Source organism: Salminus brasiliensis, chromosome 10 (assembly GCF_030463535.1).
Source record: "Salminus brasiliensis chromosome 10, fSalBra1.hap2, whole genome shotgun sequence".
Classification (NCBI taxonomy): domain Eukaryota; kingdom Metazoa; phylum Chordata; class Actinopteri; order Characiformes; family Bryconidae; genus Salminus; species Salminus brasiliensis.
In genome coordinates this window covers 21,843,089-21,862,615 of record NC_132887.1, presented here as the reverse complement: position 1 = coordinate 21,862,615, position 19,527 = coordinate 21,843,089, and the positions used below count along the sequence as shown (strand labels likewise).

Genomic DNA, 19,527 nt, shown 5'->3' with positions numbered 1-19,527 from the left:
TAATACAGTATGTTGGATACATCCAGTTTTGCAAATGACAGACCTAATATATGACTGCCTAATGTATACCACCCCTTGACAGGTGCCTTTATAATGATTATATATACAGTGGGGAAAAAAAGTATTTAGTCAGTCACCAATTGTGCAAGTTCTCCCAAAAAGATGAGAGAGGCCTGTAATTGACATCATAGGTAGACCTCAACTATGAGAGACAAAATGAAAAAAAAATTCTGAAAATCACATTGTCTGATTTTTATATATCCTTTGTTGGCAATGACAGAGGTCAAACGTTTTCTGTAAGTCTTCACAAGGTTGGCACACACTGTTGCTGGTATGTTGGCCCATTCCTCCAAGCAGATCTCCTCTAGAGCAGTGATGTTTTGGGGCTGTCGGTGGGCAACACGGACTTTCAACTCCCTCCAAAGGTTTTCTATGGGGTTGAGATCTAGAGACTGGCTAGTCCACTCCAGGACCTTGAAATGCTTCTTACGAAGCCACTCCTATGTTGCCCTGGCAGTGTGATTGGGATCATTGTCATGCTGAAAGACCCAGCCACGTTTCATCTTCAATGCCCTTGCTGATGGAAGGAGGTTTGCACTTAAAATCTCACAATACATGGCCACATTCATTCTTTCATGTACACGGACCAGTCATCCTAGTCCCTTTGCAGAGAAACAGCTCCAAAGCATGATGTTGTCACATCCATGCTTCACAGTTGGTATGGTGTTCTTTGGATGCAACTCAGCATTCACTCTCCTCCAAACACGAGTTTGAACATCCAGATGCTCTCTAGCAAACTTCAGACGCGCCCGGATATGTATTGGCTTAAGCAGGGGAACACGTCTGGCACTGCAAGATCTGAGTCCCTGGCAGCGTAGTGTGTTACTGACGGTAGCCTTTGTAACGTTGGTCCCAGCTTTCTGCAGGTCATTCACTAGGTCCCCCCGTGTGGTTCTGGAATTTCTGCTCATCGTTCTTGTGATCATTTTGACCCCATGGGCTGAGATCTTGCGTGGAGCCCCTGATCGAGGGAGATTAGCAGTGGTCTTGTAGGTCTCCCATTTTCTGATTATTGCTCCCACAGTAGATTTCTTCACACCAAGCTGCTTGCCTATTGCAGATTCAGTCTTCCCAGCCTGGTGCAGGTCTACAATTTTGTTTCTGGTGTCCTTCGACAGCTCTTTGGTCTTCACCATAGTGGAGTTTGGAGGGTGACTGTTTGAGGTTGTGGTGTCTTGCAGGTGTCTTTTATACTGTTAACGAGTTTAAACAGGTGCCATTAATACAGGTAATGAGTGAAGGACAGAGAAGCCTCTTAAAGAAAAAGCTACAGGTCTGTGACAGCCAGAAATCTTGCTCTTGTTTGTAGGTGACCAAATACTTATTTTCCACCATTATTTGCAAATAAATTCTTTAAAAATAAGACAGTGTGATTTTCAGATTTTTTTTCTCATTTTGTCTCTCATAGTTGAGGTCTACCTATGATGTCAATTACAGGCCTCTCTCATTTTTCTATGTGGGAGAACTTGCACAATTGGTGACTGACTAAATACTTTTTCCCCCACTGTATATATATATATATATATATATATATACATAGAGAGAGAGAGAGAGAGACAGATATGTAGCGTTTCCCAATTCAGGGGCTGCATCATTCGGAGGCTGTATATAAGGGCTGATTAAAGGCATTATAATAGGCGACTAGTTTGTCACATTTTCAAGGCTCCTTCATATGTGGCTGAGAAAAACGTTCTTCTCATGCATTAGAGCTGCATTAGAGTCCCCTGGTACAACCTTTTTATTGCAACTTTCATTACTGTGATGCAAACAGGAAATCCGCCTCATTATGGTTTGGTCTACGTAGACTTTGCAGGCTACACCTCGACTGCATCCTTTGAAGGATGCGGCCTCTGAAATGGGACACACCTATGGATTCTATATAGAAGACAACTCATTTGAATGAATAAACGGTTCAATTACTGGTCAAATTCTGGAAAAAGAGCACCACAAAGACGACACTTCGTCTGTCGACGTCACAAAACTGTCCACAAATTTTACTTGGAGTCTACTCAGTCCTTTGACTTGATCAACAAATATAAATTGATAAATACTTTAGACTAGGGGCTCTGTCCAAATATAATTAAAATATTCACAGTGGTAAAATATTTTTCTAGATATGAATCAGACCATGCCTAATTTTACTTTCCCCAGGTAATATAATAATAATAATAATAATAATAATAATAATAATAAGCCTCAAGTCACCGTTGGCGTGGTGTTCTCTGGTCTGCTTTGACCAGAGCTGCTTCGGCTGGCATTAGGACCGAGAGTGGTCCTCTCTCAGTGAGAGAGAGAGAGAGAGAGAGAGAGAGAGAGAGAGAGAGAGATGGGGGGAGCATGGGGTTGAGAGCGAGAGAGAGAGAGCGTTGAGAAGAGCGGCTCCAGTCAGAGCTCACAGGCTGCAGCATCAGCAGCACTATGAAGCCCATCGAAGCTCTGTGAGAAGCGGACAACTCCGAGAAGCTTTGGAAGTGGATGCTGAAGGAGCACCAGATTCGTTTGACTTTTGCTTCCATACCGTTGACTACTTCAAGCCTCCCCCACCCCACGGGAACAAAAGTGGACAAAGCTTGGCTGCGACTTATTTCCAGGATCCTTTCCGCAGGGAGCCATGGATTACTGGACTGGACTGACTTCAGTTAAACTTGTCTGGCTGATTTTAACAGGTGAGGCGCTGAGCATGTGTTTTTCTCTCTCGCTGAGACTGCGGAAAAGGATTGAAAGTTGGGTAAAGGTTCGTAAGTCGAGATGTAGCGCCAACTCGCTGTCAGGTGTGCTGCCCTCTCCGTGTGGTGTGTTTACAGTGCTGGTAAACTGGACGGTTGAGTTTCAGTCAGCTGGCGCGAGTGCTGCTAGCCTCCGGTGCACGCGCCGCGTTATTTGAACGCGCAGCGGTTATTTCGGTTGGGTAATTAAGGTCAGCACTCAGCGCTGATGCCTTCATCCGCTGCTCTGCGCTGCGCTCAGTAGCTCAGCTCTGTCTCTGTTCGCTCGAGCTAGTGCTTGATATATTTTTCATCACAACCACACATTTTTTTTTGCACTTTTATAAAAGTGTGGAAATCTATTTGAACTGTAAGTAGTCTCACCGTCTGCGCGGGACCTATCTAGATAGCGGTATAAGGTAGTTAGCTAGCTACTAGCTAGCTAGCTAGCTAACGCTACAGTAGACGCTAGACTGTGTGTTCATTTTTTAAGGTGAGTTTCATGTTAACTAAGTTTCTTTTCCACGAAACCAGGACGGGTTAAAGCTTATAGTCATTTCTTGTATAATATTGTTCAGCTCGTATGCTCTTCATTAACCCACTGAAGTTAAGAAAACCTCAGCAGTGTCACAGATCTGAACTGGAAGAGCCAGGCTGGTGTTTCTGTGGAGTGGGGCTTGATGGATCATTCTTTTCATACAGGTGCTGAACTGAAACAGAAAGTGGGGAACACTGGTTTTGGGTTCTAGCTGTAATGTGACAGGACCTTGATTTGTTCAGGCTGTAAATACTTCTATGATGCAACATGCTTTTAACCCTAACCCTCAGAAAGATCTCATCAGTTAGACATCAGCATCCGCATGATCCACAGATCCTGATTAAGTGTGATATTTTATCATCACTGTGATCATTTATGTTACTCTATACTTTTCTAGGTTTATTGTGGGTATCGTTATTACATTATTATAAAATGTAATCCCATGTTTCATTAGAAAAAGTATAATTAGTTCATTTAAAAATATTTTAATAGTATTGGTACTTTTTTGGTACTGTTGGAAGGGGGGGGGGGTTACGTCAAAAATGCACCAGCTACAATTTACCTGGTCTAGTTATGCGCCTTTTGCAGTGAAACATGTAGTTGGTCTTTATGTTTTCTTTAAGATAAGAGGGTATAAGATAGCAATTTATTGATCCTGAAGGAAATTTCTGTGTCACAGTATTGTACATATTGCACACAGGAACAGACATTCATCATTATAATAAATACAACGAAAGTTACCGAAGAGCTATTAATAACAAACAAGGAATAACAGTAAGCAGGGCCGATGTGAATATATGAAGTATGTACAAGAGCAGCAAATGCACTGCTGGGTAGTAAGACTAGATAAAATATTATTATAAACTATTATTACAGTCAGAGGAGAGTGAACTGTAATAACAGCAGCAGGTCAGGTGGAAATAACCGTGCAATGAGTGCATTAAGTAATAATAATAAAGATAAATATCGACTGACATGTAGCAGTAGGTTTAACTCAGCACAGTTCAGACAGCAGGAGATCAGTAGTGTCTCTGCAGTAAGGAGACCCATTTAAGTACTTGAAGATATTCATACTCAGTTATATTCGTGATATACTCAGATTAGAGAACTGAGTAAATGTTCACAACCAAATATTGTCACATCGCCCACCTCTAAGATGAGTTACAGTAGGTCTGCTCCAACATCTCAAACATAACTACTAATATCCCAAAGTTTTCATTTCAAAGATAGTGAAATTGTGAAAATGTGAATATGAAAGAGTATTGTGATGTTATATTTGTGTCCTATCCTCTACTTTAACTATACATGCCAATAAAAAGTCAATTCAGCTAACACTCTGCCTCAGAAAAGCATGTAACTAGACTTTATAACTCTTTAAATCTATTCATGAAATAAAAATGGCCTAGAACCAGGGGCTATAAAACACTTGGCTTAAGAGCTTAACTTCTGTCTCATTGGAGGATTCTGAAAGAATGTCTTCTGCTATATATGTCCCACAAAAACACTTCATGCTGGTTTTAAATTATTGCAGAAGGGTGGAGAACAGCAAGACGCCCGAGATGTTCACCAAATGACCAGTCCAAAAAACATGGGCCATAAAAATTTTTTCCAGTTTTTTTTTTAAATGTGTTGGTTAAAAGAGGGTCATTACAGAGTCGTATCTCGAATGAACAATACGCCAACTAGAAGAATATTGTGTTAGTGGGGTTATTGAAGCTGGAGCCAGAGATGTGTAAAAGTTTTTGTTTTTCATTCAGAAATAACACTTTCTTTTTTGCCAAGAACATTTAGCACACAATGTCCAAACAATAAAAACGGAATGAGGTATAGGAAAGGTACAGGTCATTTGTTTTTGCTTTTGGAGTAACGGCGGTCTGTGCCTACAGTTATGAAGTTTTATGTTTTATTAATCTTGTGATTATTTACTGGATAGAGCTGCACAGACTTTACTGCATGTTTTAAAAAAACTGCATTCAAATCATCAGGGTTGGAAATAGGGATGCACTGATATTGGAACTGATGCCAGTTTTTGAATTTTTTTGGAAATTGCAAAGAAATGTACCACTTTTGTCTATAGGTTTAGAAAAGCAATAAAATGAATACATTAAAAAATGTCGAAAATACAGATATTGTAGTGCTGTAATCAGCATCACCTAAAACATTCTGATTTTCCAGAGCACAATAAATACATCATCAAATATAGATTCAAAATCAGTCTGCTAATTGTAAGCAATGAATGGCCAAAACTAATTGTTCTTCACATAAATCTCGTAAATCGTATTTACAAAATAGTCCTTGAACCATACATTGGAAGGTTCTTCAGGAAATCAAATGTTGTTTTTCTATGGCAGCAAAAGATGGCACATTCTTGTCAAGTAGATTGCATAGATTTTTAAAATATTGTATGTGTTAAAATGTATTTGTCAAGCTCTGTTAACACTACATAGTAAATAAAACATTTTAATTTAAAAAAAGGACTGCAAAACGTGCAAAACAGTGATCTTATAAACCTGTGAAACTAATTCATAAGCAATATAAAAACAGATAGAGTCCTAGTTGAAAAAGCTGACCACAATACATTCATCTGTTTATTTGCATTACTATCAACATGTACAGGTTCTCCCAGAGCAGACACTGTAGACCTAGTGGAGAGTCAAATAACAAAATAACAAATGAGGATTCAGCACATGTGTCAGGTCCTGTTTTTCTACGGATTGCTGAGAGATTTTCTCCACAGAAAACACATAAAGACAATCGCAGCCTTGTGTCTGCTTTGTATTTCATAGTTCTTCAGTGCTTTGTTATGGTTTGACCTGTGCTTTTAGTGTAATTAAATAAGCAGATGTCGGAACTGGGGGCCGAAAGAGATCTGATTTGATGTTGCTTGGGAGAGTATCAGTGTTCATGTTTAAATACTGATGTGAGATGTTCTCATTGAGATATTTGACCATGGATATAGCAGAGGCAGGGGTCCTGTGTGTTTACAATACACTAGAGTATAGTCTACAGCAAGGGTGGGAAACCTTTTCTCCAGTGGGGGCCAGAGTGATATTTACATATCCGGTCACACGCCAAAGACTACAATAACATAGGCAACAAATATGGGCATAATAAATACATGGATAGTATAAAAAGAGGTAAACTTGATCTCAGCCTTATCACAATTTCAGTGCAAAGGTTGAGAATGTTTGGTCCTCACCAGATATGGAATATCTGGGGCCAACAATGTTGTGGCAACGCGCAACTTGTTCTTCAGGTTGATGTGAGTTAGTTCAGCGGTATGTGGTTCCAAACAGTTTTCTCAAATTTGGAAACTCGTGAGCACTTATATTTTATTTGTAAAATCCCACAGGTCCATTTTGCTGTGCCTGGCCTTTACCTTTTACCTCTTGCAGTTCTTGTTTTTTTGCTTTCACATCTTGAACTCTTTGGGTAAACATCTCTAGCAAATCAGCACATTCCTTTGCATATTCTGTTGGACTCTTTGTGGCACAGGCTTGTTATGCCCTTGCAGTTTAACATTGAGATCTGGCAGATAGCTTGTGATGTCCACCATGAACGCCAAATCTGCTGCTGCCGTGATTAGTCACCGTAGACGGTCACATCGTAACTTCATTAACATCATTATGTTATGCCGACGCATCAGTTTAACATTGCTTTGCATTGCTTTTTTAACATTGTCCTTTTTTCATGCCTTTAGGTTTTTAGGTCTCTAAAACACTTCAGTTCATGTAACAAATGCTTTTCCTCATTAACACTATGTAACTGCTCCATGGGTCATTTCTGGCTCCAGTCCAGTCTGCTCCATTCAAAACATTCAAAAGAAAAAAAAGTGGTTTGTACACTGGGCAAAGTTTTGACCAGTGTACAAAGACATACCACAGCAGCTCTCACACAGTAAACAAGCAGCTAAAGAGAAAACACACATGCGTCATCACATGGACTGACCGCGTTGTATACATTACAATACGTATGAACACACTTTTATTAACCTTTGGTAGGGAAGCTTTTTAAATCTGTTGTTCTTGTAACCGCAAAATGCTTTTGTTAATAAAGTCATGTTTTTTTCTGGTTGCTACCTTACAATTTCCAGTGAATACGTGATTAAGATTGACAGTGCCAGTGTGTATGTTTGTGTGCTCTGGGATTGACTGCATATAAACCATATCTAATGACACTGTTTGGCCATTATTTTAAGCACATTTTTTGTGTAGGGAATGGCATAAACACTGTAGATCACATACACTTTGATAATAGGACTATTAAGCTAAAACTCTTGTTTAAACCTACAGTTTTGCACTTAATATGTAAACCATTATTTACAGTTTTGACTTCATTTAAATTTTCAATAGATTAGTTGATAGAAAAATAGTTGTTAGTGGCAGCCTTGACTGAGTCATTCTCCACATTTCCCTTTATTTTCCATTAAATGTTGTACAGCATCTCTTGAGTTCCTAAGGAGGAGCTATAAATACGATAAAAAGCTAACTGTAGACCGACAGAGAAAACTGAATAGTTAACAGGAGGAACATGGTGCAGAGAGAAGGTGCTAGGCTAAAAGTTATCCCAGCCAACCGCCAACAGTCTTTTTAGCTAGCAAAATGCACACTGTGCCAAAAGGACACTGAGGACAGCAACACTATCCAGTAAGACTTACAATAATTACAAAAATGTTCCTTTGAGCTATTGCGGTGCTATAAACCAGCCACGGAAGATAAGCATGATTAATTCAGTTTTGTAGGCTTGTGAAATAACATCTTTTTGCCCCAACCAACGTCATAAACATACTATTTAAACATCAAAGAAAAACTTAAAAACTTCTTGTTTTTAGTCTTTCTGGTGCAGCCATAGCATGGCAGCTTGGGACATTTTGAAGCTTGATGGGATGCAGTCTAAGTGCCACTTTAGTTTGGGCTCTGTTTGTATCAAATGCCTCTGCTTCTCAGTGTTAATCTTGTGAAGTGATTATTTATTGCAGCCAGTTTGATGAAGAGGACTCTCTTTGCGGAGACGTTGGTCTTTAATTTAAGGTGATTGCCTGAACACACAGTACATAAATGTGGAACTTTTGGCCTGGTTCAATTAAACTGTCAATGGACCTGGCTGAAAATCGAAAACACAAAGAGGTGCAAATTGAGAGGCAGGGTTTAATGCTACCTCTAGATCTAAATGTTTTCAGCAGATCATTTGTTCCTAGAGCTCAAATAAAGTCATATATATATATAAATCTATACATAATGATACTGAAAAAATAATAATGATAATGAACATATTTTATTTGTTATGGAAAGTAGATATTATTACTGTGCTGTCACTAATCCTTTTTGTTGAAGAACTACAGCAAGCTTAAGCACTTTTTAGGCTATTCATCCACGCAAGAAACAACAGTCACCATCAAAACTTTTATATACCGTGACTGTGAAGAAAGATTTTCTTGATGAATGATACAGTGACATGTAACTAAATTGCTTGGATCCTGACCATCATGTGTCATTTCCTTTTTTTTTTTTTTGAAGTGCCACCAACCCTTTGCCAATGCACCATCTGTTGTGACTCCACTTCGTTTGTTGATTGATAAACCATAGGACTGAATTGCTTTTATTAGACTCTCAAAAATGTCCCCACCTCTGGCTGTATCGTGCATGTCGACCAATGAAAGTAAATCTTCTCTTGTTTTAAAAATCCCCTGTAATTCCACGAACAAGAATTGCCAGCTGGCTCGTGTTTGTTATATCTGTCATCTCGTCTAAAGCCAGCGTGTAAAACTCGAAATCCATGACAGAATCATTTCTTTCTCAATATCCTGTGCCATATCACCAATGCGGTCAGACACGGTCCAACAAAAAAGGTAACGTTCTGGAACAGTTTCAGCTTTTTTGGAGCTAGAACTTGAGTGGCAGCAACCAAGCACTTGCCCTCAGAATACGGCCTCAGTTGCTTTGGAATCAGTTCACTCACCACATAACTGTGCAGCTCCTTTTAGGGTTGTGTTTGCTGTGTTAGCAAATTATTCTTGAGCACCTTCATTTTCACGCTCCTAACATTTCTTACAGAGTGGTAATTCTACAAAAAAGAAATCTGTTGTCCATTTTTCTTGAAAGAGATGACTCTTCACTGTCATCGATTTTTCTGTGCTTTAACAGGCCCATTTTTTCTACCCATTTTTTAATTGGCCAATTTCTTAACACACTTGTTAGTACTCTTCTTACATGCAATACTTCCAACAATGGTAGGGTGAGGTCTGCCGCTGGTGCATTGTCACTGGGCAGCCGACGGGCTTGGAAAAATGCATCAGATGCATCAGCCCATCCCTGCCAGCTTCACACTAAAGTGATGTTTCGAAGAGAGTGAGCCATCTACCCATCTTGCCATCTATCTACGATAGTTCTTTCTCGGGCTGTCAGTATGCCCGGAGATCTGAAACAGCAATTCATGGTAGCAACACCTTAGTCCGCTGGACCACTCAGAGCCCTTAACAGACCTACTTGATGACAGAAAGATGAAGCTAATTTGATGAACCTCCAATCACGGTTTTCAGAGCTGATTGGTTTATTTGAAATATGCTTCATTATGAGTTTGTCTGCTATGAGTTATGAGTTACTGAAATGAGTGGCGAAGTACCAACATTGCTTGCATAAAGGCTCAAACATATAGCCATATATGTGGCCATATATGGATGAGCGGGGGCCTGTATTTGTCCTACAGGGTGGAGGTTCCTCATCCCTGCTGTAGCCCATATGCAGGTATATATATATATATGTAGAGTTGTAGAATGTGATAGATAAGATCTGACTCTGACCACTGGTGGCCAGTCTTATCTGATCAAAGTGCATCCTAGATGTATTTACATTTGGCTTTTCATTGAGTAATTTTAATCCTAACATGATCCGATTACCAAAAACGTAGTAATGTAAGGTAACTAGGGATGTAAACAAATTGTTGGAAGCGCTGGTTTTTGAAGACCTCTTGCTTATGCTTTGTCACGAGAAGGTTAAGGAAATTTACAGAGTAGATAATCAGTGAAATATCAGTTTTATGGTTTTACAGCATTGTGAAATGTGACAGTTTAGCAATAATTTACAAGTAAGTACCTTACACTTTCCCACTCTGACACAGGAGTGCCTAACCAGGAGCATTTTGCTTGGAACATGTGACTGAGAAAACAGAGATAGCATGGGCCTTTTAATTACTGATCCTACACAAACTCTGCTAACCCCCTGTTCAATTGTGGTGCTGGTTCTTGTCTCTTAACACCAATAATATCACCTTAAAGACCAAGCTTCCAAACCTTCGTTCATTTCAGCACATGCCTTTGTTTATTGCTTTTTTGCCGTTTTCTTTCTTAGTTTCAGTATAATGTGTTTATAATAAGACACTATTATAAACACATTAGACTGTTTCCCTCATCAATTCCTCAGTGTGGTAATGAAATGTGACATTCCTGGCACACATCCAAAGGATCCTGCTTGTTGTCTACATGACGTTATGGAGCATATGGAGGGTGAATATTGGCATGTTCTCTAGACACAGATAACGACTGTTGTGAGATTCATCAGGCAGATGTTTTGTAGTAATTTCCATGTCTTTGAATGTCCTCTGCATATGCACAATGATGACATTCATTTTAAATGCATGGAAGTGTTGGATCAGATGGATAATGGACTTGGATCGAATGACTCGCTAAGAATGGCACTTGTTTTCGTCAGTGGATTTGGATTGTCTAGTTGCAGATACACCTGTTGATGCGGAGGACATTTCTGAAGCGCATATTTTGCGGAAATTATTATGCTTTAGTAACACAGGTTCATTCAATGAAAGATGAAGATTATCATTACATCAGCCCTGCTTGACACAGATGACATAAGCTGTAGAGAGGCTTGCAAACAAACCAGCTATTAGACCTGAAGCAAGCTGGATCCGGTTCCGATCATGTTCCATATATAATATTTGGCAGTTTCAATTGTTTTATGTGGCCAGGATAAAATCTTATTAATAATTTAATGTCTGAAGACTCCCCCTATGTTAAACGATATTACCTCTTTGGTAATGAATCTGATAAGGTCTCTAAAGGTTACCAGGCCTAAAAAAAATGTCTCATAGAGTTGTGCAAAGAATCACAGCTGTAGGTGTTCTTTGTGTGTGGTGTTTTTCATTTAAATAAAAGTTTAGACATTTGTCTAAAGTGGTCATCATAAGAATGTATCATGAAATGTGTATATATAATATTTTGGTGGTTTGACACAATATTTGTATAAATTTATATACAAAAATTTTGCATTGCTGGGACAAAAAAGTGAATCGTTTGGAATTTTATGATTTTCTAAATTACTATGTCATCCTCATCCAAGTCAAGAGTATTGACAAATATAATGTGCCTAAAATAATAACACAAAAAATGTATATGATCTTGCAGGTATTTATTGAACACACTCTTTTAATATTTAAAGTGGTAGTATTCAGTAAATACCAGCAAGATCATACTTTTTTGTGTTATTTATATTTTGTGTTTATTATTTATTTATACGTCTACAGAGTTTCAGCTGAGGTACAGGCACTCTCTTATTATCCTGTAGATTTTTTGATACACTTGGGAATTCATCTTCCCCTCAGTGATTTTAAGCTACCCAGGCCCTGATGCAGCAAAGCAGACTTAAGTCATGATGTTTCATCCACCATACTTTGCAGATTGGGATGATATTTTAATGATGATGTGGAGTGCCTTTTTACGCCAGATGTAGCACTGCGTGTTCTTTCTAAATAGTTCAATCTTAGTTTCATCTGTCCACATCATAAGGTTCTGATGTGCTCTTGCAACCAGTGCTAAGAGGGTGAAGGCTTGCATTTGCTTCCTGAGAATTAGATAAAGCCTTCTGTCCACATCTGTTCAAACCGCCACTAACACAACATCATTGGACAGCTAAACAACTTGGAGCAGAACACTATCTACAGTGTCAGGCGCAGGAATTGTGTTGACTGTGTTGTGTTGACTGATACTAAGGATGTCAGGTAATGCACATTATTCTACTGTGACTTTCTGTGAAAAACGATTCATGGAAACTCTCTTGGAAAAGTCCTGAAAAATTGTTCCTAAAAGGGGTCGAAATTCTTTTCCAGGAGATATCATCTATAATCAGAAATATGAGGTTTTGTTACGACAGTGACAATATGATAATTTTGTCAGTTCTTTGCTTACAACTGTAAAAAGCTTAATTCAGTATACCATGATGCAGTTCTGCTGCTTTGGAAGCAACAACTTACAAAAGTCTGTATAAGCTTGAAGCATTTTATTTTGATGGCTCTTCTTTAACATGTGGTGAATAATCACTGTGCAGTGATCTGGCAGAGGAACAGGGCTTAAATGAAACCAGCCGCTATCAAAAAGATAAAGGGACAGAACTTTACTCGTCTGTGCTGTTACTTAAAACAGGATTGAAAAACAGGATACCGTATTTTGGTGGTTAAAAAACGTAATAAACACAATATTCATATGGACATATCTCCCAGTGCAGATACAGATATTGATACATAAACATGTATAAATGTAGAAGCCGCAGTCAAATTGAGCTGAATCAATACTATAGAGATGTGTAATATGCAGTACAATACAGTAAAAATAACATTACTCAAACATTCTCCTCTTCTGGAATACAGTAAGTATGTCATCGAATATTAGTTTAATAGAATGATCAGATCTAAACATCTGTATTATTGTGATCCTGGAAGCAGTAATTTTCCAACTTGCTAAGCTAACTATGTTCTACCTGTTTTTGATGTGTGTTGGTATAACTTCATTTTTACTGCCTATGCATAAATCACTTCTTGTTCAAATAGCTACATTTTAGCCTGTATGCTACTGTCCCTATTAGGGATGTCATTATGACATTAGATACATTATACCAGACATCTATACCAGACAGATTTGGTTGTCGGTTTGGTTGAAATTTGATGATTCTTGATACCAGTTTTAATACCACAACCAAGCCTGAAATATAGAAAGAAATTGCATGTTGCTTAGTTATAATAAATAACATGGAACATATTAATATTACAAAAACAGTGGCATTTAAGTATTTAAAGAAAACAGTACTTTGTTATGAAACTTACTCAACCTGTTACTACAAGTAAGGCAGGCGTCGCACATCACAACTTATAACAGTAAAACTTCAGGATATGAACAATTTGACGAAATGTAAACCTAAAGTTAACTAATGAAACTCATCTTGAATTCTGTGTTCGTGAATTCTACATGAATGTCTTGGATAAGTTTGAGGTGTTTCCTGTTTTTGGTTGTCGATAACATATCCAAATCATCTCAAATGTCCATACATGACTTTTTTTTTTACTTTTGCTTTACCTGCCTTTACTGACACCATTCCACACGTGGTCATAGTGTTCTTTTTCTCTCTGCAGCAGTTCCAAAGAAATCACAAGCTGTGGCTGAAATGGACCCCTACTCCCTCATTAGTATAGCACTGTACATATGAGTGTCTGCGCCGTATTTAAAGCTTTGTGCATGTACAAAATATTCAGAATCAGTATAAGCATTTCATGGAATAACCTTTAACCGTTATGTTGCTTAGAAACACAAAGCTACTTAGGAAAATATCTGAAATGTACAGATTTCAGTGGCTGCTTATTTGAGCAAACATCATCGGCTCTATTTCGCTCTGCTATCTGTTGCTTTGTAATGAGACTCACAATGCTTTTTGGTCCACATTCAGCTGATGTAGTGAGCTATGATGTTTACTATAAATTACGAGTGCATTGTGCTCTCAAAGTCATGTTCAAATTCCACCTCTGAATTCGGACAGTAAGAGAAAAATGTCCGACATACTCATTAGAGCCAGTGTTGTTCTCAGCTGTTGTGATATAACTTTACCATATCACTGCAGTGAACATAGCAAAACTCCTAAACCCACTACAGTTTCCACAATACCATACAAATTCAACTGTTTACAACTGATTACCGGATCTACCTTAAACCCTTATGCTCGAGTAGTGTAAAAGGTTAAAAGCATGTACCATGTGTCCTCCGTACAACTGCATGCACCAAACTGTAACCCCATTACTGCAACAACTTGGAACGAATACACATACTGGTGCATACTGGTGAATACAACCCTAGTGCTACTGTGTTTAAACATCTGATATTTTATTTTCAGAATTTTTTAAATATTTGTCTTTTGCTGTGCTTGTGGGATCATATGCAGTATAGTTTATCCATGTTTTTGCTGTTTTTCTACAGTCCTTGGTCTCCTTGGTCTGCTTTAGAATATCATGTTGCTAACTACTGTTAATAATAAGTTGCATTCATAAAGTGAATGCTGTTCTCGGTGTGTGTGTGTATACATGTATACGTGCTTGGTGTGAATGCAAGGACAGACCGTCTCTGTGTAACAGCCTTTTAATGTACAGAAGAACATTCTAGACGCACTTTACATTTGCTAACTCAAGACTAGCTTCAACCAATTATAGGACAAATTCAATTATGTGATCTAATTTTTTTTTGGAAATGCCAAAAGCCTGATTCATTGCCCATGAATGGGTCTTTAGAACTGTAGCTGAGCATATGCAAACTCTCCCCCCTCTTCCCCCCAACCACAACTGTGAATACATTTTGTTTTTTTGGTCAAGCTTTCTGAGCTGATCTTTACCATGCCCTCTCTGGATAGAACAATAGCCTACATACTCACCAAACTAGAGCCCAGAAGTTGAGAGCGGTTTTGCTGCTGGCTGGAAACCAAATGAAACACTACCTGTGTTGTAAGTTGGTGGTCCAGACCTGCCATCTCTGCAGTCATTCAGGTTGGAGGACTGTAGAGATTTTTGAACAAAAGCCCTCTATATAATCAGTTCACACCAGAGCAGCCAAAAGAAACTCGTGCTTGTTTGCTTCTTGGCATCTGGAGTGACACAGACCAGACTCACTTTGGTTTTCTTTTGACATTTTAGAGTTGCTCTCGCATTCGAGGATGTCAGTAATCACAAAAGCACTCAGCAATTCTTTCAAGGGGCACAGCTTGTAACAGTGGCACTACAGACCCCGAATTATTTGCTCGTTCTTTTATTGCATCTTTTAAATCTCAGAAATGCACATGCAGCTACAGGGCAATGTGATTTTGTTAGGGATGTCCCGAACAAGGACTATCGGCCGATACCGATCTTTGTGTTTCTGTAAGTAATACAGCCCCACTTTTCAGGTAAGCTGTGCTGATCCACGTTAGTAAACAGTAGTAAAATCACTATTTTTAATACCAGTTTCTAAAATCAGACTGAATTGTAATCTGATTTACTTTGTTTGGAGCAACTTCTTTTTTGTTTTAAACTCTATTGTGTTTAATGTTACCATCCAGTCTGACTGACCCACCTGACTATTCAGATCCCAGTTCCAGTCCCAGTACCCTTTACAATTGTGCAGTCAGATCACTTAGTTTATGTGTGCTTTAGCATTAGCCTTCTCCTTGGTTCTGAATGCGCCATTCAGAGCTGGTTTAGAATCAAAGAAAGGAGCGTATTTCTCTCACTGTTAGAGCAGAGCATTTCCACCATAGTTGGATTTCTAACCAGGCAGAAATCAGGAGTAAAGACAGGATAGGAGGAATGTTAGATCTACCCAAATGGATCTAATGGGATAAAATATCTGTGTGGGTGCAGAACTACAACAAACCATGTGGTTTTTGGCAATGTGGACAAAACAATAGAAAAACACCTAACACACTTTTTACCTGCTGCTCTCTCATTTACAGTGAAGCTCTGAGCTATAGATTTCCTCTTTACCAGACTTTGCGTTCCACCTTAAATAATGCAGTGCCTGGATCGGCCCCTGATCCCCAGTCAATGGATCAGATTGGGACATCCCTAGACTTTATTGTCAACTACAATTAATATAACTATCATGACAAACGGTTTTTGTATGTGTCAGTGACAAATATTGTAGTTTTTTGGTTTTATTTCATTTCATTTAATTTAGTATGAGGAAATGTCCTTTAGGCAAAGAAGAGGCAGTTCTTCGTCAGTCAGTCGCTCACTCACTCAGCCAGTCAGTAAGGGAAATTGCCTCACTAGGCGGTCCGGCAAAAAGCAAGGCAGAAAACTCAAATGGATTGAGGTCAGGACTGTGCCATTGGGTTGTCTTAGGCTGTTTGAGCCCTTATCTGTACTGTGATGCACTGTCCTATCAGTTCTGCAGCATTTGCCTGAATATAAGCAGGAAGTATAGCGCTATACACTTACACAGAATGTGTCCTGCTGTTTCTATTGGCAGCCATACATACCTGTGTTAACAGTGCCTCCACCATGTTTGACAGATGATGTGTTTTTTTTTCATGAATCCCTCCTTTCCTTCTCCCTGATGAAGTTAATCTTGTTTTCTTCCACCCAAAGAATATTGTCCTAGAACTTTTAGTTTTTTTCTATTAGTCCAATCTGACCTTTTTGTTACTGAGCTTACCAGTTGGCATCATGAAATAAAACCCTCTTTGTTTAAATAAAAACGTCTTTTAATTACAGGCAGTATGGCTCTACCTGTTTGACAGTGTTCTTGGCGTGGCAAGCGGCTGTGAAGTGTTCGTTTTTTTCACCAAAAATACAGTGTTGCTGAGCTTGCCAGTGTATTTCATCTTCTTAGAAAGATTACAAAAGTTTCATTTCATCTCTTGGTTTGTGAAAGTCGTCATATAATAAGAGGACATACTTCTTTGTCTTCCTCTTCCATCAGAGTCAGTCTTTTAAACACTGCTCAAATGCAGCAGTATTGACTTTTATATTTATCTCACTTGTCAGTGACTGATATGGTGAGTTGTATGAGCTCAGCTGTTGAGTGCAGAGAGATGAGGAAGGTCAGAAGGGTGTGGGTGTTATTAAGTGCCGGAGTGTAGCATGTAGGCTCTTCTAGTAAACACTCTCTTTAATCGTTTCTTCAGAATGAGTTCTTTCACAGATCGACACAGGCTTGAGATGCTGCTTCATCTCAAATTGAACTCTTTTAATCTTCATTAATCCCACAAATATGATGCTGCAAATGAGTCTGTTATTGGTATGTATTATTACATTCAGTAAAATTATACTTACACATGGAGTCAGATAAAAAAAATAAAAAAATGAGAACTTTACAAAATAATTCCTTCTGTTTGTAATAGAGCTGCGTTCACATTACCAGGTGTCCAATATCTTGCCCAAATATGATTTAGACCTGATGCACAAATCCCACCCAAATCTAATCTTTTTATCTCTCAAATCAGTTAAAGATCCTCCGAATATTGTTTGAATGATCTGATTTTTATTATTATTATTATTATTATTTTACATAATTTGTAATAATAACCATCCATTTTTATAAACAGTGCTAGCACTAATGAGGGCAAGCCTTTTGCCCATAACCCAATCAGTCACAGACGATCATGCTGACCAATAACTCGTGGACATTTCTGCATGTTTCAGGCTCACTGTAATAAGCTCACAATAAGTGCAGATTGTAATCAATAACTGCAATCATGGTGAAACATAATGTGGATTATCTGGTCCTGGGGATATGTGCCTGCGAATGTGTGTGTAATGAGGAGAATAACATTACCTAAAGTCCAATGCAGTCACTGGTGAGTGTCAGCTAGCTAACTACTGGGCTCCGACTGGCTTAGCAGTCTAATCCGCTATCACTGTAGCCCAGTGTTCTCTCCAGGTGGGTACATGGTGCTCTCCCTTCCTCATCATTGGCCAGTACAGGCATCTGTTAGCTGTGGGGTGGAGCTAGGGACCTGAGTTTGAAAAGAGACGATGGCTTGCTTTGCATGCATTAGAGCATGAGTGAACTATTTAAGTAAACTCACAGAGTGAGAGTGTGAAGGGCACAGTGGAACTGGCATTGCTGAATTGCTAGGTCAGGTCAGGTTCGGTCTGTGTATTCAGATACGCTTGTGTGGGTGTTGCTTGACCGAAGTACTTGATCTGTTAGTTAGAAGCTGATTCTATCTATGATATCTAACGAACAGATCTGATCTGTGCATCAACCATGCTTTTGATGCATTTTCTGGCTATTGTTACTCTAACAATTATTTATCCTGAGGAAAGTGCGCCCCAACTGCCACCAAAAGAAAAAATCCAGTGTTACTTAAAAGCCAATAAAAAGAAGTGACAGGCCAGGTTCTGGGTCTGGGTTTTTTGTACTTGCAGATGCTTGCAGAACATGTAGTGGTAAATGACAATTTTTTATTGAATCCTATGCTAATATGAATCACAACCTGTCAGAAGAAGGATATAGGTATCAGCACCATATTAGCAGCTGTTTCCTTATAGATTAAAGGTTCCAGTATTCAGTTGTGAGCATTTATAACAATGTGAAATGAGTCCCAGGCAATGCATTTAGTTTCCTTATAAACCATCCATATAAATCCATATAAACACCTGAGAAATTTGTGTTATGTGACATCCCCGAAAAACCCCATACCAAACTGCCTTGATACGAAAAACATTTGTGCAGACAGTGTGGTTCCATTTTGCTGTTCACACAGCCAAGTATGTAACCAGTGTGCTAATGGTTGGTGAATCGCAATCATTACTGTTGGGTTTGAGCTTCTTTTGGGTAATTAATAACCTTAACGAATGCGCTACACATGTGTGTTTTTTTGGTTTCATGAGCTGTCCCATTTATCACAGGGAATTTTACACTCCACAGCCAAGCCCACATATTTGCACATTTTCTTAAGCCATTAAGTATTACATACTTGGTACAAGGCTGCTGTTCTTGGGTTTTTGAATCTGTGGGATTTTGGAAAGCCTGATGGAAGCTGATGGAAAAGCGCTTTCAATACTTAATTAGCTTGTACTTTAAACTGTTGATATACAAGCTGTTTTTTTTTTATTATCCCTTTACTGCCCTTTCTCTTATCACCTCACTAGAAACAGTCTATTTTTAAAATAGAAATAGTCTATTTCTAAAATAGCATATGTTTTCTAGTCATATGCCTTGGCTTCCAATGCTGTCTTGAAAGCGAGTGTGTAATTTAAAACTGATAAGTTTGCTTCAAGGAATAATGTAAACACCTATGTGGGAAATTCTATATTTGTTTATTGTATGTTCTTATTCTAGGCTTCATATTAAATGATAAGTTAGTAGCATGCAAATGTCTGGACAGCCCTGGTCAAATTTCCAAAAGTCGTGAAGTCAAAGATGAATCTTTTCAACATTCCAACACCAAGCAATATCAGCATGTTGTTTTTGCTTTGTAT

At 38.7% G+C, this 19,527-nt stretch overlaps 1 protein-coding gene across 1 annotated transcript in view; it reads left to right on the top strand.

Annotated features, from left to right (window-relative positions):
- Positions 1 to 2,470: 2,470 nt before the first annotated feature.
- ltk (leukocyte receptor tyrosine kinase) overlaps positions 2,471 to 19,527 on the top strand; it is a 77,709-nt gene continuing 60,652 nt past the window's right edge. The window contains exon 1 of the mRNA XM_072689704.1: positions 2,471 to 2,726. Within this exon, the coding sequence (XP_072545805.1) occupies positions 2,672 to 2,726 (55 nt within the window). The 5' untranslated portion in view covers positions 2,471 to 2,671. The remainder of the gene's footprint in view (positions 2,727 to 19,527) is intronic.